This window comes from Phaenicophaeus curvirostris, chromosome 2 (assembly GCF_032191515.1).
Source record: "Phaenicophaeus curvirostris isolate KB17595 chromosome 2, BPBGC_Pcur_1.0, whole genome shotgun sequence".
Taxonomy (NCBI): domain Eukaryota; kingdom Metazoa; phylum Chordata; class Aves; order Cuculiformes; family Cuculidae; genus Phaenicophaeus; species Phaenicophaeus curvirostris.
In genome coordinates, this window is record NC_091393.1 from 93,559,495 (window position 1) to 93,583,385 (window position 23,891).

General features: G+C 44.4%; 2 protein-coding genes across 5 annotated transcripts in view; one reads left to right on the forward strand and one right to left on the reverse strand.

Annotated features, from left to right (window-relative positions):
- Nucleotides 1–8,185, forward strand: part of ARHGEF33 (Rho guanine nucleotide exchange factor 33) — a 31,766-nt gene extending 23,581 nt beyond the window's left edge. Inside the window, exons 10-16 of one of the 2 annotated variants that reach the window (XM_069852920.1) lie at nt 184–316; nt 1,108–1,191; nt 2,029–2,112; nt 2,877–3,025; nt 3,907–4,092; nt 5,090–5,840; nt 7,504–8,185. In XM_069852920.1, the coding sequence (XP_069709021.1) occupies nt 184–316; nt 1,108–1,191; nt 2,029–2,112; nt 2,877–3,025; nt 3,907–4,092; nt 5,090–5,840; nt 7,504–7,641 (1,525 nt within the window). In that variant the 3' untranslated portion in view covers nt 7,642–8,185. The remainder of the gene's footprint in view (nt 1–183; nt 317–1,107; nt 1,192–2,028; nt 2,113–2,876; nt 3,026–3,906; nt 4,093–5,089; nt 5,841–7,503) is intronic. The other variant, XM_069852921.1, reaches the window with a different exon arrangement.
- A 9,859-nt stretch (nt 8,186–18,044) lies between these two features.
- SOS1 (SOS Ras/Rac guanine nucleotide exchange factor 1) overlaps nt 18,045–23,891 on the reverse strand; it is a 48,132-nt gene continuing 42,285 nt past the window's right edge. For 2 of the 3 annotated variants that reach the window (XM_069852896.1, XM_069852897.1), the window contains exons 18-22: nt 23,310–23,482; nt 22,650–22,766; nt 22,214–22,478; nt 21,010–21,128; nt 18,045–19,635 (exon numbers count right to left, since the gene is read on the reverse strand). In XM_069852896.1, the coding sequence (XP_069708997.1) occupies nt 19,141–19,635; nt 21,010–21,128; nt 22,214–22,478; nt 22,650–22,766; nt 23,310–23,482 (1,169 nt within the window). In that variant the 3' untranslated portion in view covers nt 18,045–19,140. Of the gene's footprint in view, nt 19,636–20,962; nt 21,129–22,213; nt 22,479–22,649; nt 22,767–23,309; nt 23,483–23,891 lie in introns of all 3 variants that reach the window. The other variant, XM_069852898.1, reaches the window with a different exon arrangement.

The following is a 23,891-nucleotide window of genomic DNA, read 5'->3' on the forward strand; positions in this document are numbered from 1 at the left end:
AGGGTAACTGCATGTATGTAGCAGTCAAAACAGGGCCTCCTGGTGCAGCCAGAACTCACATGAAAGTAGTTAATAATGCCTGTGTTTAAAGCAAGCCTGTGCTGACCACCCATGAATGCCCATTTCAGCAGTACGTGCTGAGCTTCTCCTCTGTGTAACAAGTCTGACATGGTTTCCCTTCAGCTTCTTCCCCAACTCTTTGCGGTACCTGGTCCAGCAGCATGTTGACTTACTTCACGCTCTACAGGAACGAGTCCTGAGCTGGCCACGACAAGGGATCCTAGGAGACATTTTTCTGAAGTTAACAAACGATGAGGTATGCTACAGACTTCTCTGGACTCTTCTGCTGTGTTCATGATGTTGTACTGATGGCCCACGGGTGGGCTGAGATTCCTTGCAGCAGAGGGGCTGCACTGTGAAGCTGTGGCTAGGATAGGCCTTTCAGCCAGTCTCCGCTGAGCCGAGTCCCAGTGCATGGTAGCCCCTTTGTCGCAGTCCTAGCCCACATGCCAGACCCACCTGGAGACATGCAGCCACATAGCATAGCCCTATAAAAAATGCAAGAGACCTAGACTTGGTTACAGGAGCCACAATGGAGCCTTGACAGCTCGGATGTCAGTATTCACAGTGAGGGTGTGAAAAGAGCTTATTTCTTATGCTCCTGTTCCTCAACAAACTTTGCTCAGAGTTATGATAAGCAGGTGGGCAGGGCCCTTATCCTATATGGCTTGTAGCCCTAAGTAAAACAGCTCCTCCTCCTCAGGGTGGAGGTCTGCCCAACCTGCAAGCAATGGGACGTCTCCTGGAAGGATGTGTAAAAACTTATCAGATGCTTTATAGTCCTAAATAAGAAAAGCTTCTTCCTCCCCAGACTCTGTACCCCTCCCATTCTGCTATAAAGCTTTATGCGCTGTGCTCAACAGCTGAACACATGTTACTGAAGAGCCTTTCTTGAGATGTCCCAAGCCCTTAAATCTTCACACAGTTAACAGCTCTGCTGCACTAATAAGCTCCCAGGAATCATGGTGGTGAATCAAGAATTTCTTGTTCTAGCTAGCTCTATGACCAAAAATATCTATTTTTTTCTTTTTTTTTTCCTTTTGTAAGAATAATTTTCTGGACTACTATGTTGCTTATCTGAGGGACCTGCCAGAATGCATCTCTCTGATCCATGTGGTGATCCTGAAGGAGGTAAACTTCCTGCCTGCTTCACAGACATGTAATGGCAGCATGCAAGCCTGGATGCCAGCTCTTCCTGTTATGCCTGCCCACAACAGGAGTCTTCTGCCAATCCACTTGTTCAGTTAAATCCCAGTTTCCCAAATGTTGCTATGGCTGATATGCACCTATGACAGGCAGATTTAACACGTTCATTACTGTGTGTAAGCAAGGCTGTGCTTCTGCTGTGACATAAGATATACTGTCTCAGATTAAATCTCCCAGAAAGGACATGCTACCCATACCTGTCCCAGGCAAATAGTGTTTCCTGGAAAGTGGAGGACTCATCCAAACAGCTAGACTAAGAGCGAGACGGTTAAGTGCTTTAGAGAGAAAACAGACTCTACCGTTCAGCTTCAGGTATTTGGTCTCACACCCTTGAATCTTGGTTCAAATTAAGGAAGTACAATATAAATGTAGTTTTAAAGTGCAATAACTAAACCACAGTAGCTCACTTCTAAGACATCTTAATTTAGAAGTCAATCGCATTTTTCAACTCATTTGGGCCTAAACCAAGAACTTCATTCTCAATAATAGTGCCTACCTGGAGTTTCAATGAGACTTACCTGGCGCTCTTTAAACATACACCCCTGCTTTGGCTGAGCATCCCTTGTAGATAATCCCCAACCTAAGGAATTTCATCCTTAGGACTAGTATAGATGGGGGAAGGAGTTGCAAAGACCCATCTATTGTGTCCTGTGAGCTGCTATAGCTGCTGACAGTACAACTACTCAAAAAAACCCTGGCCCAATTGGAAGCAAACATGTTTTATGGGTAGGAGAGACTCTGAAGTTGCTTTCTCTGTTTCAGGTAGAAGAAGAAATCAAGTCTGATCTCTACATTCTGTTCTTTCATATAGTCCAGCGAATCCCTGAATACCTTATTCATCTACAGGTAGGGCCCCAGGATGGAAACTGTCTTGTTGAACTCCTATCACAACGTATGACTTTAAACTCAGAGTTGGTATTCAGGTCTGTACAGGTACCCAGTGGGCTTTCTGGAAAAAACCCCAAACAAACAAAAAACAAAATGCAAAACCCTTTGAAAGGGAAAACCAGCTGAGAACAGCTTAATTTTCAGCATTTCCACCTGGAGCGTGCTACTGTTTGCCAGGTTTCTCCATTTGGCCTATAAGAACCAACTTTTGTCCCCTGTGAAGCTGAAAGCTCTGCTGCCTGTTGCCTTGAGAGAACAGGAGGCCAGAGATGGGGCACATCTACTATGAGCTCCAACTTGACTCCTGTAACAGAGCTGGCTTTGCTGAGTGGTCCCCATGCCTCTTAGCTTGGAGACTGAGGCTCCTAGAGGCTCCTAGGGCCCAACAACCTTTCCTACACAGAGCTTGCTGATGAAGAGAATTCTGGTGCACAAGGGGGTTATCTGAATTATACTAAAACATTTCAGATAAGGCAAATGACACAGAAAAAAAACCCTTTGAAAACAAAAGACTGGTTTGTTTATCCAATGCCAAAGAAAACCAGTATATCACCCTCCCATCGCATGATTACCTTTACAGTGGTTACTTATGTATTTGCACTGGAGTAGAAGGATGCAGGCTATATACATGTGTAAATACTAATCCATGGTCCCAAAAAGCACCTTCTCCCCAGAAAGAGTTAGGATACCAGCCAAACTGCCTGCTCTCCTCTGTGCCCCAGAATGTCCTGAAGTTCACGGAGCAAGAGCATCCTGACTATTACCTGCTGCTGGTGTGTGTACAGCGCCTCCGGGTTTTCATCTCACACTATAGCCTCCTCTTCCAATGCAATGAAGACCTGCTTATACAGAAGAGGAAAAAGCTGAAGAAGTAAGCACAACGTCAGCTCATTCTCTCTCTTACTAGGGAAAGGGAGGTGTGGGAAGTCAGGAAGCAGGGGATCTAGGTCCAGTCAAGACCAACAGGCAGATTGCTCTGTTGAAATAAAACGAAGACCTTTGGATATAAATGCTAGAGAAGGCCCACTGTTGGCACTTGCCCTCCAAACTGAGGTCAGATTTGGGGTGGGCCCTTCTTTCTGACTTGGAGAGTAAAAGGAAAATCACTTTAATCCTTCTAAGCATAGCAGCCACGTGCTTCATGAGAATATTTTATTTCTTATGCTGATCGCAAATTCACTCTCCAGCAGGAGAATACATACAAACTTAGCTGCTTTGGCAGCTTGGAGCCTTGTTGAATGCCAAGGCTGTTGCCTGAAGCCCTTACAGGTTATATGACTGAGAAAGAGTAGTATTATCTTATTTTACTGGGGGATCAGAGTGGGATAAACAAAAGCCTCCCATAACCCATTTGGAGATGAACTGTGATAGAAATGCCCCTGACTGTAGATTCTCAAGTAGTAGTTCAGAAGACTTCCCTGAAATCAAGACTTTTTATTAAAATCAAAATCTAGTTGCCTTTGTTCCTTGTGATGTTTCACTGGGGAAGGAGTAGGACAAGATCAAACTTCAAGGGAAGCTTCCAAATATGGAGGGTGGCAAAGGGCTGGAGCAGACTGCTGGGGAGGGACTGATATTAGGAAAGTCATCAAGAACAGGATAGAAAGCACGACAACGTTGTGTCTGGGACAGACTAGGTGGAATGGGTCCTTCCTTAGGGTGGGAAGAGGTCAATGGGAATATTAAGGTCCCTCCCAGCCCTGTTTTCTGTGATTCTACATGCTCGTGCTCATTCCCTGCCTTATTTCTTAGCACGACGATGGATTTCTCCTCCCTCAGGTCATCCTTGGTGAAGCTATACAAAGGTCTCACCTCCCAGTGTACAAGCCAAGACGTTTCTCCAACACCCAGTGCAGCATCTATCCGGGACAGTGGGATCCACTCTGAAGAGACAATACAGTCCTTCCCACCAGCACCTTCCTCTGGCACGACAACCCCGTAAGCCTATTGTCCTAGTAGAAGGCTTTCAAAGTTGGCTGAAAACTCTTCACCCACACAATGCCAGTGACACCAGGGAGTTACAGGCTGTCATTATCAAGACTACTCCCTGTGTATGCGCAGAGAGACGAAGGGCTGGCTCCTTCCTGCTATCCACTACCATGTGGCTTACAAGCAGGAAACATTTCAGAGCTCTGCCTGGGGCTGTCAATGCTCTTGCTAGCTGTGTTAGCAGGGTACCAGGGAGGACGTGTATTTGTGTAGGCCTGGCAGCAGCGGCCAGAGTAACACTCTGCATTATTCACTGTCAGCATTACAAGAGCTAGGAAACAGGACCTAGGTCTCAGGCTAGCAAAGCCACACAGCACCGTCACTGAATGATCAGACTCTGTCGCAAGATGCAACACAAATGGTTAAAAAAGACACAAGGTTAATTCAAGACAGACAGGGCTAATTCAAGACACGCTGCACCTAATACCTCATTCAATGTAGTTCTTTCTGGAACACACGGAGGGTGGCAGCCCTCCAAGAAATCGTGACGCACTTCTAGGGACAGAGTCACCCTACAGAAGAGGGGAACACTGTCCACCTGAAAAGGCAATCAGACCACAGGAAAGTAAGACACACCTCCTACATTACAGAAAGGGAAGGAAAGTAAAAATCCAAAATGTAGATGGAGAGAGAGGGAGCAGTTGGCTTCTCATCCCAGTTTCTATTCATTTCATGGTGTAGAGAACAAAAGCCAGACAAAGCTACAGGATAAGCTGTTCTATCCCTGCAACTTTGCTCCTGCTAACCCAGACAGACAATTTTTATTAGTAGCAGCTCTGTTACTGTCCTCTAAGATATGAAAATACCTTCTGGCCTTAAAAGCAAGAAAATGGGGCTGAGGGAGCGAGGAGAGAGGGGAGCTTGTCACAGTGTTTCTCAGTCACCCTCTAGTATTCCACTTCCTTCTGTTTTTTGTTTGTTTGTTTGTTTGTTTCCTATTTTTAAGGCATTTGATGCCCCAGAAGAAACCCCAGCCAACTGTGATGGAGAATATCCAGCCTGTAAAGCCCCCTGACTGGGAAATGGAAAGCAGAAAACACGAAAGGCCAGAGAACATCCTTGCATCCTCTCAGCTCACAGAGCAGGAACTCAAGGCTCTGACAGCCCCCTTACAATCCATCCCTGAAATGGAGTATGAAGCACCACCGGCAGATGCAGTGGGAAACACTGAGAGAGCCATGAGGACCTCTGTGGAACTTCTACAGGATGGAAGGAATTTTGCACCAAGCTATGAAGAATTTGACTACCCTGGGGAGGTTTTTACCCTGCCAGGCCCCTATGAAGATGACGCCTTCCAAAACCTTGCCCTATTTGAGAATTGCTCCCCAGCCTCTTCCGAGTCCAGCTTAGACATTTGCTTCCTTAGGCCTGTTAATTTCACATCAGAACCAGAGAGGACAGACCATGCTTTACAGCCACTGCCTAAGAGCTGTACTCCCGTAAGCAGCAGTACTTACAAGCGTGAGATGTTCCACAGCAAAGGCAAGCAGCTGAGCAGGTCTCTGAAGGAGCTGCCAAGGAGCGCTGAGGGCGTGAGCACCAGACTCTACAGCACACGGAGCAGCAGTGGGAGCCGGCTGCAGCAGAAGCAGGAGAGGAATGTCCAGCCTCACCTGATTTCAGCCTCATCTCGAAGCTCCCAAAGGAGCTACTTCCCCCCACAGAGAGGAGCGGGTGAAAAACAGAGCTTCTTGGAAGTAAGGAGGCATAAATAGGAGAACAAAAAAAAAAAAAAGGCACATGGAGGTGCAGAAGCAGCAGCAGGAAAAAGATCTGAGATACAGTTAGAGCAGAACATACAAAAAATAGCTTCCAAGTCCACACATTCAAAGTCCTCATCACAGTGTACATGCCCAAGGGAGGGACAAGACAGCTCCTTTCCATACACATCTTCCCTAGGGACAAATATGGGCTTGAGGCACACAGCTGGCTGAGGGACAAGCTTAGCCACTCGTGTGTCTCTGGCTGTCACTGAACTTCCCCTACAAGTAAACGTTGTATCTGATCAGGGTCACTAAGTATGCGCAAAGCTGTTCAAAATTAGTGCTGTAGGGTGGCACCCAGTTAAAAGGTACCTTTCCCACTGCTGCGAGGAGTGCTGGGTTAAGAAAACCAATGGATTTAGTATCCAGTCCTCAGCTGGTGTAAACCAGCATTACTCAGCCAAACTCTGCCCATTTATACCAGCAAGGATCTGGTTCATGTGTTTGTTGTGTGGATCATAGACTCACGCTAAAGTCTATGTGAAACCAGCGCCCAGCAACCGCGTCCCTCAGACAAGCACTGGCCTGGCAGGTGTCACTCTAGACCTTCAGGGACACCAGGTCTTGCAGGGACAATGTTTCTGTAATCTGCAGGGCCTGTTCAAAGTCAGTATTGAGCTGTCATAGTTGGGGGGAAGGTGCCCTTCACACTCCCGAGGAAGAGGCTGAGGATGCTATGAGGTGCTTAGCCAGTTCTCTCAGTGCTTCCTGGAGAAACACCCTCTTGTTACAAGAAGTCAAGATGCAGATGATGATAGGAGGAAGGTTCCAAAAGCCTGAGTTAAAAGGAAGGAAGGAAACCTCAAAAGAAAAGAAAGAAAAGAGCCTAGTGAGTGAAGGAGGTGGTGGATGGCCGAACAGGAGAGATGAGACAGGAGAACCATGAGGGGACAGCCTCCCCAGAAACAGGTGCCTGTGGGCTCTTTGGCACAGAGTTACAGCCCACAGCAGAGTGCAAATGTGGAGCTAGTTCAGAACTGCAGGATAAGTTCTCTCCCACAGAGCAAAGGAGACCACCACGGCAGTGGTCGGCAGATCTGGAGGAAAGGAACTCTCAGCACTCTCCTGAAAGGGGGAAAGATCTTTTTAGTGGCTTTTACCCCACGGTGTGTGTGCTAAAGCAGCCCTCTTCCTCACCAGATGTAAAACCAGGCAGCACCAGAGCCAACAGAAGAGTGTTTCGCACCCTGTCAGCTCAAGAAGCCTGAAGCCTCCCTGCCCTAGGGTAATCAGAGTTCATAAGCAAGGACAGGGTAGGAAGTTCCTTCAACTCCCCGTGCTGGCTTGCTCCTTTCTTGGAAAGAAGGGCTAGTAAATTCCTCCTAAACAACAAACTTAGCAAGGAAGGCTCCCGTTCCAGTTCCCTCTAACAGTGCTCATGCCTCCACTCCTCTGCCGCTGCCTCAGCCAGCAACAAGCTCTCTGCAGAGGTACCAATGCTGACGAGGCCCAAGTGACCTGTTGTCTCACAGCCTTACCAGCACCTCCTCACCCACCAGGGCCCTCCTAGCACAGAGAGAGAGAGAGAGAGAGAGAGAGAGAAGGGGGCAAGGATGTGAGGTTTCAAATGCTGGTTAAATTGTCTTTTCCCTTTTAGGAGCTCCATGCAGAAGACAACACCAGGTTCTGCCAGAAGGATGACAATGAGCAAACATCCTTCAGCGACCACAACCCACGGCACGAGCCCAAGGGGGGTTTCCGGAGCTCCTTCCGCAAGCTCTTCAAAAAGAAATAAGCAGCCCCAAGAAAGGCAGGCCACAGCCTAAGTGCAACAGTGCTTCCCCAGGTCCCTGAGGGTGGAGACAGACAGCAAGGCCCCAAGATCCCCCCTGACTAACACACTAGGTGGAGGGGTGGGGGAGAGGAGACTGTCACAACTGCCTTACAAATGCACCCTGCTCTTCCTAGCTCAGGGCAGGGCCAGGCTATGTGTTGAAGTGGAGCTCAGCCAGCAGGTCCAATAAGCACAGGAACTTGCTAGCTTTCACTAATGACTGACTTTCCTCGGAGTTTTGGAAACATTTGGCCAAATCCCACTATTTTCTCCTCCCCCTCATCCCCTAGTCCTGCTTGATTTGCCATATATTTTTGCTCTTCCACATTCAAGCCAGGTCTTAACTGGACTCACCCACAACAGAGGAGTTACTGTGCAGCCTTGGCATCCTGGCCAGAAGTCTGATACTCCCCTCTTTTGTCCACTTTCCAAAGAAAAAACACCATCACAGATGTCTTCCAGGGGGCCAGCTCCCATTACCCTGCTGGTTTGAGAAGGTCTAATAAGCATAAGCTGAAGTACTTGGGCTTTGTACTGCTTAATCAGCAGCATCATTTCTTTTGGACTTCCATCACTCCTCAAAATCCTCCTTCACGTTTATGCAGCATGCAGTTCCTTGAATTGTGTCCTGCTGTTATGGAATCTCTGCTCCCGCTGTTGGAATTACCTGTATCTCCAGGCAGGTGTTCTGCCACAAGACTTCTCCACACTATACACCCACGGGGGATCGATGTAGATGCTGACACACTCAAGCAGCGTCCTGGCTCCTGGTCTGTAGTACATCTGAAATACTCTTTGCTAACAACTCTCTGGCCTGACAACACCTGACAGCTCCGTGATATGCAGCACCCTGCTTTGGAGCAGCTGTTCCAGCTAAAATTGAGGCACTGGGGCAGGAAAGTCGATGGTGCCCCGAGTTCAAAGTCACAAGCCCTCCTTTCTGTGCAAGGATACTTTTTGTCCCACAACAAGGCCACACACACGCCACCTTCCTCGCATCTTGACATGACAGTAACACTGTTCTCTGCAGAAGACCATTGCTCCTGGTGAAAAGGAAGTATGGAGAGAACACAGCCCTCTGTAGCTGTGTCCTGGCCCCAGCAGCAAGAGCACACTGGTACAGGGCTGTGCGGTCTTAGCTGAAGCTGGGGCACAATGAGGGAAATTTCAAGAAGAAACGTGGTTTTATGACCATGTTTTGGCATGGTGGAGACACTGGTCTGTCATAAAGAACAGCTTCACCAGAAGAGGCTGTGAACGGTGTCTAGGGGGCCAACAGCAACATCTCGGGGGAAATACAAAAAGCTCTGAGATTAGGGGCTGTGAACTCCAACACCAGCTCAAGGGTGCCAAGAGAAAAGCACCCAAGTACAGGGAGGGCCGAGAGCAGGTGTCCTTGGCTGCAGTGGTGAATGCCCTTGGCAGACACAGGGCCTACAGCTCCCCCATAGTACTGGCTGACCTGCACCCACCACCTGCTTTTCCTCTGTGCTGAAGGTGAAGAACTGTGTGTGTGAAAAGGGTTATCCACCTAAGACAGACAAAATCAATCCTTGTTCTCAATCAGTTTTTCCAATATCTCAAGAAAGCGACTAAGCAAAACCCCAGCGGTTAAAATATTTTAGCTGATGTCTGCCTCATAGATTTCACTGGACCCCAAATATTTCCCAAAAATCCACTTCTTCTTACAAGAAAAAGTCTCATCCACGCCCTGCTCCCCAACCCCTGCTTTTAGAATGGGAAGATATATATTTTTTAATTTGAGGTTTTTAATGACACGCCTCCCTCCTTCCACCTCTTTCCCTCTCCCTCACATCCTCAGTTAAATTACATATTCCCTGGCTTTCCCAGTGAGGGGCACTCCACGCTGACCAGCCACTGCATCACAGAGACAATTCCTAGGACTTCAGAGCTTTCAGTCAGACAGTGCAGGGCTAGGATAGAAACACGTAAGAGGAGACAGATAACCTGTAACTGAAGCACCAACAAAGCCTGTTTGTTCTGCAAATGAATTTGCCATTGACAGAACTATTTGTTTGTCTGTGGAACTAGAGTTATATCAATATGGGTGAGTTTCCCTGTAATATGCACTGATGCTGTCAAGGGCTCTGATTCTTGTCTTTGGTCTAATATGTAATGACGTTTCTATCCTTCATAGAACAAACTTGGTCCTCGCACTTGCCAGGTAGATGCCAGGACAGAAACAGGACAAAGAGGAAAACCTACTTGCTAACGTTTCCTGGGTGAGGAAATCCGAAGTGGCAGACCCTTGCTTGTGAAACGCACATGGATTTTAGCTTCTGTTTTAGTGATTTAAGGCATAGTCAGAATTGATGGTTATTTCATTCTGATTCTGTACGAGTTCTTACTTCCAGACCTATACTTATCATTTGAGATGTCCTTATACCTGCACATCATCTGCAAATGTAAATAAAACTAATGAATGATGCTCAGCACCACACAGAAATGCCCAATCTCTTGCAGGATTCAATCCAACGTCCCCTTTAGTGAACATGTGTGCTCTGGATTATTCTTCTTCTTGTGCCAAATAAATATTGCTTTTAAATAACACTGTTCTCTTTTACACTGAATCAGCCACAAGGTTGCATCCGTTAAAAGAATCATAGAATCATAGAATGTTTTGGGTTGGAAGGGACCTTAAAGCCCACCCAGTTCCAACCCCCCTGCCATGGGCAGGGACACTTTCCACTGGATCAGGTTGCTCAAAGCCTCAACCAGCCTGGCCTTGAACACCTCCTGGAAGGGGACATCCACGACTGGCAAGCTATGCCAGTGCCTCACCTCTCTCACGGAAAAAAAAAAATCTTCCTAATATCTCATCTAAATCTCCCCCTTTTCAACTTAAAATCATTACCCCTCATCTTATCCCTGCACTCCCTGATAAAGAGTCCTTCCCCATCATTCCTATAGCCCCCCCCTTTAAGTACTGGAAGGCTGCTATAAGGTCTCTCCAGAGCCTTCTCTTCTCCAGACTGAACAAGGCCAGCTCCCCAACTCTGTCAGCCTGTCCTCATATGGGAGGTGCTACAGCCCTCGGATCATCTTCATGGCCCCCCTCTGGACTCACTCCAGCAGATCCATGTCCTTCCTGTGCTGAGGATCTGAAACACATGATGAAATGACAAACAAGAAGAACCACTTTTCTCAGGTCCCTTTCTGAGGCAACTGACCTGTTTCCAGGACTCTTCCCCAGCACTCAGCTGACTCGCTCTCAAGGCTTCTAGTCAATATCCTGTTGGTGGTGCAGTTCACTGTGACATTTCTTCAGCTCCTTCCTCCACCTCCTTAACTCGTTCTGCTGCTTCTGTTACAGACATAAATGTTGACAATAGCATCCCATAAGCCACTGTAATTTCTACTATCCAACTCTGTGAGAGATCTCAATATCACCACGTAAATCACAAACATCTGCCACACATCAAGCTGTTTTAAAATCTAATTCCAATTCTGACTACGAAGTCTATCTTACCTTTGCCACATTCTCAGCAGGCGTAAAACAATGACACCACAAACAGGGATTTTTCAGCCCATGGTGCTCACACCTCCCCCCATACCAAGCAGCACCCACAACTACGTGTAGTGTTCCTCCTGCTGCTCTGTGGCTCCTTGCAGGGTTGCGTCACTCAAAGACAGTGGTCTCAGAGACTAGAATGTACCAGCAGAATTTTGAATCAACAGCCCAAATACAGTTTTACCCCTGTACAAGTCTACTGGGCTGTTTCCTCCCTGAATCCCTTTCCCTGTGGATGAAGAACATGCCTATCAGCTGGCTGCTGGGGGCCTGAGACGGTCCCCAAAAAGACAAGCGTTCATCAGGACTGTGACTCCAAGATCACCTCTCCATAGCTGTACTCCCTGCTTCAGTCAGGCACCCTAGACTCTCCTCCGTTACAGGGAACATTGACTTTCAGTGCTGGTTGAATGTATCCTCTCACTTCATTCCTCTGAGCCAGCAAAACTGGGGCTACTTCTAAGTTTACATAATTTAGGCGCATTCTCCTACTTTTTTTCCCCCAGACTTGCAATGTGTCCTGGGTTCCTCTGCAAGTCCTTAAGAGTATTTTCACCTTGGTACAAGTCATGTACAAGTACAAATATTCCTTGGCAAGGGCAAAACCCAAACTCTGCACAAAGTTCTTACTGCCCCTTGTTCGTGCCTAAACAGGAGAGGAGCTGAGGCATGTGCAATACTGTCTTTGGCCACCGTTTGGTTTTGTGGGCTGGGTTAGATGGAGGAGTCTACCATACACATTAAGCAGTTTCTATGTGCAAGTGGTTTGTATTTATTCACTCTGTTCTTTGAAATCATATTGCATATTTGCCAGATACAAGACATTAAACACAATGTCCCTTTATTTACTGTAATCTGGTTCAACAAGGAGGTGAGATGTAGGCTTTTGTATGAAATTACTTACCAAAAAAAAATCATACAGTAAAATTCGAGAGGCAGTTATTTACCCATCGACTACATCCTGTGATGCAGTAAGTTGCAACAGAAAGATGCAAAGCTGGAGTAACACTTAAAATGAATCACAGAATCGCTTAGGTTGGAAAAGACCTTTAATTAAGATCGAGTCCAACCATAAACCTAGCACTGTCAAGTTCACCACTAAACCATGTCCCTAAGCACCACATCTACACATCTTTTAAATACCTCTAGGGATGGTGACTCAGCCACTTCTCTGGGCAATCTGTGCCAGTGCTTGACAACACTTTTGGTGAAGTAGCGTTTCCCAATATCCGATCTAAACCTCCCATGTCACAACTTGAGGCCATTTCCTCTTGTCCTATCATTTCTTACTTGGGAGAAGAAACCAACACCCACCTGACCACAACATCCTTTTAGGTAGCTGTAAAGAGCTATAAGGTCTCCCTCAGCCTCCTCTTCTCCAGACTAAAAAACCCCAGTTCCCTCAGTTGCTCCTTATAACACTTGTGCTCCAGCACCCTCACCAGCTTCATTGCCCTTCTCTGAACACGCTCCAACAGCTTAATGTCCAAAACTGAACACAGCATTCAAGGCGCAGTCTCACTTCTCTGGTCCTGCTGGCCACATTGATTCTGATGCAAGCCAGGATGCTGCTGGCCTTCTTGGCCACCTAGGCGCACCACCTCCAGGTCCTTTACACACACCATCCCCCCAGCTTTCCAGTCACTCTTCCCCAAGCCTGCAGCGCTGCACAGGGCTGTTGTGGTCCAGCTGCAGGACCCGGCACTCAGCTTTGTTGAACAGCTGGGCTCAGCCCATCCATCCAGGCAGCAGTTAACACCACAGTTAAAAGATGCTGGTGTGTCCCCTACTCTACCTACACTTTGATCACTTGTCTTGTACTCCATATGGTTCCTCTGCTCACAAGGTATTGCACCTTTTAGTATTTTACCTAAGCAAAACCTACATCTGTAGCAGACTTGCAACTGTCGTTACTGTAAAACATGCAGTATTTACACTTAAAGAAGCCAGTCTCAGACTACAAGGACTTCCAGTGTATCTTATTCAACAGTGTATACTGCTGGGCTATGTAAGGCTTTTTTAGTTTCATTATTTTTAGAACATATTGTTTAAAGATCACCTACAGACAGTTACAGACACAGCTCATCAGATGTGTCAGCTAAAGTTTATCATTTCTCTTTTTCGGTTTTCTCTGTTTGGGAGTTGCTTAAATTTTTTCTTTTAGTTTTTTTTTTTAATTAATTTTTACAACTGCACTGACATAGCTTTTAACACTTACTCACTTGGCAAATAACCGTGCCACCAAAGGCAAACATACACACATATTGGAACGAATTTATTGGAACCCAGAATATTTTCTTTTCACAAACAAAAAAAGGCTTATTTCAAAATAGATTCAAACAAATTTGTCCAAAGCAATTGCAGCAACATGCATCCCGATTGTCCACCTGCACCCACCGTTTTTTAAAAAAAGACTACAGATGTTCTTTAATAAAGAGCACGTTTGGCAGCTAAAATTGTCATGCACCTGGCATATTTTATTTTTCCCTTTCAACTTTTCAGCCACCTGCTACAGGATTTCACATTTGCTGGCTGGAAAGTAAAAAAAGTGACATAGCATACTTTGCCTTACAATGCTGCAGCAGCTGGCTACTTAAAGCACTATTTTCCATGAAGGCAAAAGGGAGATCTGCTCACAGTTCACAGAAAAATGCACTTAAGGGTGGAGGGTTTTTAATGGAAAATAAGGAATAGAATCAACAAAGTTAATGAAAAGCACTTTTGTTTTTACAACTATATGGGACCATCATAAAGGTTTCTGTCTTTAATGAGTAAGAGCCAAAAAAGCTTCAGCCCGTGTATCAGCTAAGCTTTGAAATGACAATTCAACAATGAAAAAGGGGTATTTCGAGGTGGGGGGGACAATCCATATGAATTTGTAAACTTTAAAATATAATCTTAAAACAGTCTTTTTGAGCAAGTCCCTTCTTGCTGGCTGAAAAAGGCTGCAAGGAGAAAGTCAAGGAGAGACTTCTACACACTGTAGCTACTTTGACTACTCAGGGCAGGAAATCATTAACAAACATTTTGTTTAAGTTCTGTATAATTTGCAAGATAAATGATTGTGGAGGAGGGGCTGTTTCTATTTGAGCCTAAATTGCAGCAACGCTAGAAATACTACTAGTAGAGGCTGCCTCTACTAAAATGCCACACTAGGTTCAGACAATAGCCACAAAGAAGGGACTTGATGCTTATTATAATGCACTGCTGCTGCCACACAGCCTGCTGCCACACAGAGCTTTTCCAGCACCTCTTGAAGCTGAAAAGAAACTTCCTTTGTCTAACAAAATACAACCTTCTTCCTGAAACACAATAATCTAGCACCTTCAATAGTGGTACCTCCAGTGACGTCACCAAGCTTGAATCTTACCCAATTCAACAAAATGTCTAATTTCAGATACACGCAGAAGACAAAAAATTAAACATCCCATGATGCCAATCTAAATCTTAAAGGATTGAAGTCCGGTGCCCTAGCATAAACTTACTCTTACTGAGACAGACCTCTCCCTCCCTGATTTAAGAGAAGGACTTATTGAAGAAACAGCTTAGCCCACAATGGTGATGACTTCTTGAGGATGCAACACCGAAATGCTTCCAAATATCGATACTGAAGCAAGAGAATGTTCTCCACTAGCAGGCAGTTTTAGAAAAACTTGGCCTGAGCTGCTGAATGTCACGACAACAGCACAATAACTGACTTCCCATACAGCATGCCCAACAGAATAAGTGCACGGCACTTGCAAAATCATGAAGTCGCAGAACGAGTTGGAAGGGGCCTTTAAAGGTCATTAGTCCAATGTCTCCGCAATGAGCAGGGACATCTTCCACTAGACCAGGTTGCTCAGAGCCCCATCCAGCCTGACCTTGAGTGTTTCCAGGGATGGGGCATCTGCCACCTCTCTGGGCAACCTGTGCCAGTATTTCACCACCCTCAGCTTAAACAAAATTTCTCCCTCAGATCTAGTCTAAATCTACTCTTTCAGTTTAAAACCATTGCCTCTTGTCCCATGAAAACAGGCCCTACTAAAAAGTTTGCCCTCATCTTTCTGATAAGCCCCTTTTAAGTACAGAAAGGCTGCAATTAGGTCTCCTTGGAGCCTCTTCTTTTACAGGCTGAACAAGCCCAAAACTCTCAACCTTTTCTCACAGGAGAGGTGTTCCGTCCCTCTGGTCATATTTGTGGCCTCCTCTGGACACACTCCAACAGGTCTGTGTCTCTCCTGTGTTAAGGACCCCAGAACTGGATGCAGTACTCCAGGTGGTGCCTCACCAGAGTGGAGCAGAGGGGCGGGATGGCCCCCTCAGCCTCCTGGCCAAGCTGCTTTTGATGCTGCCCAGGACACTGCTGGCCGCCTGGGCTGTGAGCACCTGCGAGTTCTGCTGACTTCTGTAAGCACACCTACACAGTTTGCTGTTGTTTAGGCTGACTTTTAGCCATACATCAGTACTCTAGAGTAATACAGCAACTCATCAAGCATGTTCCATTGTCCAGGCCACATCATCATCCCAGGCCACACCAGACCATCCGAGGTCATTTTACCAAGGAGACAGATAGCATCATTAAAATGCCATTGTCTATGTCACAGATACTCACTAATGCAAACACGGTCTAAATAAAAAGTAATTCCAGATTAAATAATTATTAATGCAAGTAAATCTGTTATTAGACAAACCAGCAGCTTAGCAGTTGTTCTCAAAACTCCAATTCTAAACGCAACAGGTATGATTTTCACCCTGTGTTTCTTGTTTGTAACTCAAATCAACACAAATTGCGCCTTGTATGAATGACCCGTGCTCCAGGGCTCCGAAGTTTGAGTTAGGTTTTTGCATGGTGACTATTTGTAAACATCAACCTCTTTATGGGTATGTCTTACACATCCATCTTGGTGCAAGGCTGCATGTGCTTGAGACTTTGTACAGCTCGGCAGCAGCAGAGGAAGGAGGGGGAAGTGGAGGAGCAGGCGCTGCTCCTCACACCCTACACCTGCAGTTGGGCTGCCAGTGCTCTGAAGAGGCAGCAGCCCCCTGACTGCACATGCCCGACCCATAGGTTCAAGTGGCAGCTATTCTGGCAAAGGTCTGTTGAACTGCCAGGGAGCCCTGGAGCTCCTGACCATGTTTCAAGAACTTTCCCTGCAGAGAAACAGTGCAGGCACAGCAAGACGCCTGCTTGCATGCTGTCGGGAACAGTGGTCCTCTATAAATAATCCCTGCCAAGAAGCACACGGGCACACTCTCTGCGCTATGGATCATGTCTCCTGCGGAAACCTCCATTGGATTTTATTGAAGTGGTGATTATTTTTATGTTATATTCCTCTTTTTCTGCTACTTCTCTTCTTTCTCCCTCTCTGCCTTTTTCTCTCCTTAAATCTACCCCACTTTTTCAGTGGCACTTTTGGATGAATTTGGTTGTATATAAGTTCTTGCTGTAAAGCGTAGTTGCTTTGACTGAGCTCAAAGTAAAGAGTTGTAACTTGGACTGTGTTCAAAGTAAGTACGGGAGTTTTCAGTAGACCCCTAGAGTAACAGTCATTACGAAGAAACCAACCCCTCACCCCATCCTGTGAGGCGGTTGGTTTGGGCCAGGCTGTAACACCATTATCACCCACTGTCTGAGTACCTTGCTAGTAAAGGACTTTCATCCACAACCTCAAAGATGCGAAATAGCATTCTCCATTTCACAAAGGGAAACAGAGCTGCTGACATTCAAGGAAATCTGTTGATTAGCAGGATCCACATGACATCTCTCCTAACTAAGCAACCTAACTGGATTATTCCCTCTGTTGGTCTGCCTTGGCTGTAAAAACAGCACAGAACAGAGCACACAGAAGAGATACAGATCAGAAAGTTCCCTGGTAATCCACTGAAGAGCTAATAATATAGATGCCACTGCCAACAGTATGGCCATCATCGTGCTTACATCCAAAGAACCGGTAACCTAAGCTACGTCTCCTGTAGCTTGAGGGTTTTACAAAGCTCTCATATAATGTTCTCCTCCAAAGCCAATGCTTAGAAATCTTGACTTTTTCTTCTTTTGCCAGAAGAGTGTTTCAAAAATGTGTTAAAGACATCAAAGAAGTAATACAACCGAAATTTCAACATCTGACTATGATGAAAACAGCTGCTCCTGTTGATGATATCAGAACACTTTATGAATTGTAATGACCACACTAACGGACCAAGGGGCACTGATCAATGACATGGCAGAAAGCATTAAAAAAAGGCGACTTCCATCATTTGACTGACACCATCTCTTAACAACACAGCTTTCCACAATGCTGAAATTATTCTTCTTCCAAAGAGGAAGTGTGATAGAATTTTACCCTGACCCATGAGGCGTGTTAACTGAAGATGAGATACTTTATGCTTGCTTCACATGCATACTGTAGTGGAGATTATAGAGCTTCTATTCTTCAGTAACTGCCATGCATTACTGTCATAGTATCATCTAGAGCTGAAGAGCAACACACAGGTTTATGGATAATCCATGTCATGATACTTATACTACTACGTGCTCCATCATGTGTATGTTGGACTTTGAGAGCTATTGTAAAGATTAATATAAGTCTGAATTTTTCTAACAAGTGTCATACAGGAAGTAAGAGAAGTTTTATAATGTATAATAATTCACTTTGGGAGTAAGCCACCTTCTCAAAGATTACTTAACTACTACTTTGTAACACATGCCAAACCCAACTTCTCTTTAGACCCCTTACTAAAATACATACATTGAGCTATAAGAAACACATACCAAAACATAGGCTTCAACCCCTTTGGTTGCTTAACTGAAAAACTGAGTTGTACATCTTTCTGAGCAATAATTTAACATATGTCAGCCAAACATATCTGTATCTTTATTTCAATTAAATTAAAAACAATCTGCAAGTATATTTATGCAACGTTCACTATATACACATGATTTATGCAACTGCAAGGCAATTCTATATATGCTGATTAATCTATTGTTAGTAAAACATGACAATAGCTATGGAAGTAGACCAGTGAGTGCTCTTTTTTACAAGTGACTGTTTCCATGGCATGACTGAAAAAAGAATAGCTACTAGCCATGAAATGGATTATCAGTAAACCTTAAAAAGAACGTGACATAACTTAGCAGAGATTAACAGTCTTCTAAATGTAGTAGTATATTTACTTCAGATGATAGTGCTGCTTTTTAAAAAAAATTTGCTGTCATCTTAATGATGTAAGACTTTCATCTGCTCTATCTAAAGAAAGCAATAATTAGACATTATGCTTCCTGGCAAATTTTATTTTTGAACTGGCACCATAATATTTCAGAAAATAATAATAAAGTACCTCTTTGGTGAAGCCTAGGTACCTCCTACTACTCATTATAACAACTTGTAAACAGGACTGTAATACAGTGCTTTGCCTTAATTCTAGCTCGGTTAGGTACCACAGATCTTCCTCACAGTCCTTCTTGTAATTTTAGGAAGGTATTTTAAAGCAGGGAGTAAAGCAAAGAAAAATTAAGGAGGATATAAAGTTCCCTGTTTGAGATTTAAAAAAAGTGCATTATGTTTTCATTCCAAAAACTGTGCCACTGTATGGAACTGATGGATACAAGACTGTTTGCCCTCCTGTACTGGACATTATTGATCACTACACAAACACAGCCTCTGCTCATTGGCCAAAGAAGTCCCTCAAGTCTGTTTTCTGGTACAATCAGTCGTCCAATTACTTTAGAACAATGCCCTGCACACTAAAACAAGAATAGCAAGTTAACCGGATTTTCCACTAGAATGTCTGTTTTTGCAAATTCATTTCTGTACACTGCATTTCCAATCGGAGAGTTTTTAGTGTTTAGCATACACATCCCAACTCCTTGGCACCATCAGGTTCAGTGCATCCATTGCCAGCAACAGACATAGCACCAGGAAAATGCGACTCCCAGCGCAAGGCGTAGTTCAGGAGGAATGGGCATTCTCCAGCAACGGTGGGCCGTCTCGATGCATCGATGGGTGTGTGTGCTCCCTTTTGTAAGTTTTTGGAGGAAGCTTTGGGATATGTTGAGAAGTGCTTTGTCGCGGAGGAACAGGTGGTCCAGCAACAGAATGAAGGTCCACATCTTGCGGTATCAAAGGTGGTGATGGAAGATGCCTCCGTGCTACATGTGGAGAAGGTGTCTGAGGGGGAGGGGGAGTAAACGGAGACGGGCTGTTTGGGAAAAAAGTGTTACCAAGTTCGCTTTTTCTCCCCAATGGTGGAGGTTGGAGGTGTAGTGGTGAGCTAGAGAAGACATCTGGAGTTCGCACAGGTTCTCGTGGTGGTAACACAGGAGGGCTTTCAGGGGGGTCAGGGATGCAGGTCCGGTCAGGCACTGAGTACCTTGGTGAATATGCTTTAGAGGTTGGTTGCCTAGGAGGGATTGCTGGTGGGCTGTCCAGGTGCGCAGAAGTAATCTGAGGTACACAAACATTTCATTCATTAACATTTTAGAATGGTAGTAAAGAACAGGAGGACTCTGCTGTGAAATGAAAGCAGAGCTCCGGTCCTGCAGGTTTCTCTTATCCAGATAAAGAGGAGGCACAGCAAGCAGGTGCAGAATGAAGAGAGGGAGTAAAGAAGCAAAAGGGAGTGGTGGTGCCTGAAAAACATTTTTCTCAGAGTGATGCAGACAGAAAAGAGAAACTGGATGCGCATGGGGAAAGCAGGTGTATAACAATACATAAGTTAACAGCCAAGGATGGGAGGAACGAAGATGCACAGAGAGGGACAAAGGCAAGGCAAAAAATGGCCAAAGCAACAATTTCCATGCTAGTTCCAGGCCTGCTTGCTGGGTAGGTTTGGATATCTTCCACCATCTCCCAAGTAACAGGCACTTGGGGTGGATAATTAACACCAGATATTTCTGTAAGAAAATGAGGAAAGGGGAGAGGCAGATGATGCTGAATAGGGGAAAAAAATAAGCTATGCTCAGAAGATGGAACTGAGTGGTCAGAATTATCAAAGTGAACAGTTTCCAAGCTGCAGACCACAGTGACAGGGTAATTGGTATGATCTTTAAGGTCCCTTTCAACACAAACTATTCTATGATTTCGGTAGGAATGTGATGTGTTAAACTCTGCTGGCTGACAGCATGGTCACATGTAGTCTGAAAACAACTTGAAGAGCCACATGCAAGTCCTCTTCAAAGACATACATGCTCTGAAGTAATTTTGAGAGGGATTTTGAAATCCACACAATTCTCTGAAGTCATAACCAGCTCCCAAAAATCAAAAGACATTTGACACTGTCTGCAACAAAGGCTGGATCAAGATCCCAAATGCTAGGCAAATGCAAAAGGAAAACGTAGCAATGGCTCAAGCAGATAGGCAGACAGAACAGGTAATTGAGAAGGGAAAGAAAGTACTGAGCACAGGGTCAGGTATTCTAATGAACCTATCCAGAGGACTGATTTATGTATACTACTTTATCATTACTATTCTTCAGTTCTTCAGCTCCACTCATATATCCCAAATGATATTCTGGAGCAATTATCACAGATAGAAACATCTGCCTGTAGCCTCAAGTTCTCACAGGCAATGTGAGGGCCTGAGCATAGCAGATCAGCAGACGAGACATTTCTAACCCTAAATTTAGATCCCATGTGGTAACTGTCATTTGTTTGGGATCAGGACATAATGAGGCAGAGCTGTGAAGGCTTGAAATACATGGTTGCTTACTCTTTTCACATACAGTTCTTCAGAAATACATGTACCATCTTTAAGAGTAACTTTTCTATCATACCTTGCCCTCTGCTCCCAGAAAAAATGCCCTTTTTTTGCCTTCCTTACTTTTGATGGGGAGGATTCAGCTGGGGCAGACTCTGGTCTTCTTCGTGGAGGAACTGGAGGGGGAACGTGGGCTTCATCTGAATTTTTGGTAAAGTTTATGGATGACACAGAAGCAGATCCTAGTGGACATAAAAAAAATATCCTGATAATGACAAACTTTTATTTGAGTCAGTATATTTCCGTTATTGCTGCCAATAAACGTATCATAAATAATAAAATAATTGCTCCTAAAAAGCAGCATGAATCAAGAAGGTGTTAAAGAAAGACAACAAAACAACCCATTAATTGCAGCTTCCACACAAAGTGCTTTTTTGAGCTGCTATCATCTCTGTGGTCATCAATCCTTGCACGATCTTTGCAATCCTCGTTCACCAAAACCACAACACGAAGTTGTTCTGGTATCACAGCAGCGCTAAACCAATACCCTGAACCTGCAGTCAATGGGTCAACCCAACAATCGAGAAATATCTTCTGAAGAGGTATTCCAGAGATGTGGCTTGGACAGTCAGTACTGTCACTAGTCTCCTAAACAACTTCTGCTTTAGCAAGTCATTTCACCTCCTTGTGGCAACCAGTTGAACACAGAACTAATCCTGTACTTCCTTTGAATGCCCCCATACACAAAAGGAGGCTGTGTCTGCTATAAATTACTGAAAGCACACCATAAAATATGAGCTTCCTTGTATAAAGGTGAAGACAGAAGACAAATAGGTGTCTGATGGATTTAAAGCAGGAAAATACTGATTTGAAGTTCTGCAGGAAAAACATCCACGTGCACTGAAACCTGTTCCGAGTGGTAGACAGCAGAATAAGGCACCCACAAAACATTCATTTTTATTCTAATCGCTCACCATTAAACACATTTACCAAATACATTCATCATATATATATGGCAGCAAATCACACAAATGTTTGTTTGGGACACACGTGGGCAATAGAGATCTATCACTGTCTTCTGTTTTGACAGCTTCTCCAAAAATGTGTAATACTCTCTTCATAACACACCTAATTCTGTTCAATTTTTCTCTCTTTACAATAAAAACTTTTCAAAAAAAATAATAAAACACAGTGAAAGTTCTTGCTGCTGCAAGGAGACAAAAGCAATTATTTCTATAGTCATTTTAGAAGACTAAACACCATTTCCCCTGTTTAATACCACAAAATCTAATACAGGCATTCTTGGCAGATTATTGTTAGCACCTACTTGCATGAAAAGGACTTGAAGGATCCGAGTCAAACACACTGCAGGCATCTGTAGTACTTGAAGTAGCAGAAGCAGGGGGAGGGGTTAGAGGTGTTCGGGGAGAGTTTGGTGCAGATGCTGTAGTTTCGGTCTCACTCTCTGGGATGCGGCTGTAACTAATTTTCCTTGGCTCCTGTTGCAGGGGTGTGGGATGCCTCATGGTACCTGGCCTTGGATTAGAGGGACGAACACCTGGGGACTTGAGAGAATAGCTGTATTTTTTGGGCTGCAAAGAGAAAAAAGATAATACAAAACAAAATTAAAAGGCCGCATCATCACCTAAATGTAGCTTTGTGTTTCTGCAGTTAGAGATCTAAAATGACTTCTGCTGTCTGTGAAAGACAAACGTAAGCATTTTTTGGAGTGGAAAAAAAAATTAGAAAATTTGAATACTAACAAATCTTGGTGGAGGCTTGACATTTCTTGGCTCTATCTCTAGTGACTTGTTGAAAAGATAGTCTGTGAATTCTGTCTCCATGCTGTTTCCCATTGGATTCAAGTTTTCAAAAAATCTCTGAAATACAAGAAGGTAGAAAATTTGTCAGCCAAGCTACTTCTTAGTGTGGCAAGTGTATGTGGAAATGGCACACAGCATTTCCACTGCAGAATTAGTCTCTTGACACTCAGTAGCTTAGTCCTGTTTGTTTCTATTGCACAACTGCTCCCAGCTGTTTCAGAAAAGAAATAAATTACGGGAGCCAGAAGTAAAGATAGATTTTAAAGTTATTAAATCCGTTTTTTTGCCAGTCCTTTGCTGAACATTGCTACTGCTATGCTGAGCCTGAAAACCAACTGCACAAGTATTCTAAATACTTTCTGCAATACTTACATCTCAATAGCTGGGGAAAAAAAAACAAAACCAAAAAAGCAGCCCCCCCCAAACTACAAGCACTGAGCTTTCTGCCCTTTTGTACAGTGAGACGTGAGAGATCTTATAACAGGCCTTCTGACTGTCTCTGACTCAGTCCAATTGAATCTATATGAATTTATAGTCTATCAGCTGACAAAAATCATAAAAACAGCTCAGTGCACAGACTCGTGGAAAAATGCCACTTACCCTGATGTCAAATTCTACTCTTAAGCAATATGGCTGGTTCTGGTACTGCTGTATCTCTCCTGTTATTTCAGCTACCTTTCTTCTCTTGCTGAAGTTTATAAGCTCTTTCCCATGTCGCTTTAGAAATTCAGGGTTGCCTTCCTCCGTTTTCAAAATGTTAGTTAAGTAAATCCCTAAGAGCACACAGAAGAGGTTTTCAACACAGTACAAAACAAGGAGTAAATCACATGACTGGAATAAAAAGATTTCCTAAAGAATTTAATCTGTGTACTCTGGTTATTCAGAAAAATTCTCTGTTAGGGTCAATAAGGGAATCAGATTGAATTTTCAAATAAGGGTAACAATTTAAACATTTTAATATCCTTTTTTCCAGAACGCTGCTTTTTTTCCAACAAAATCTCGAAGTCTATGCATCCCTCTGTTGTTTAGGAAGCATACACAACTCAACACTACTGGGATTTTTCAAGACATGAGCACACTGAACTCAAGTGCTGTCTCTCAGTTGTGCTGCTTTAATTCAGCTCTACTCCATCAGAGAGCCCAGCTAAGCACCAAAAAAATTATTTTCAAGTTTTATTCTTC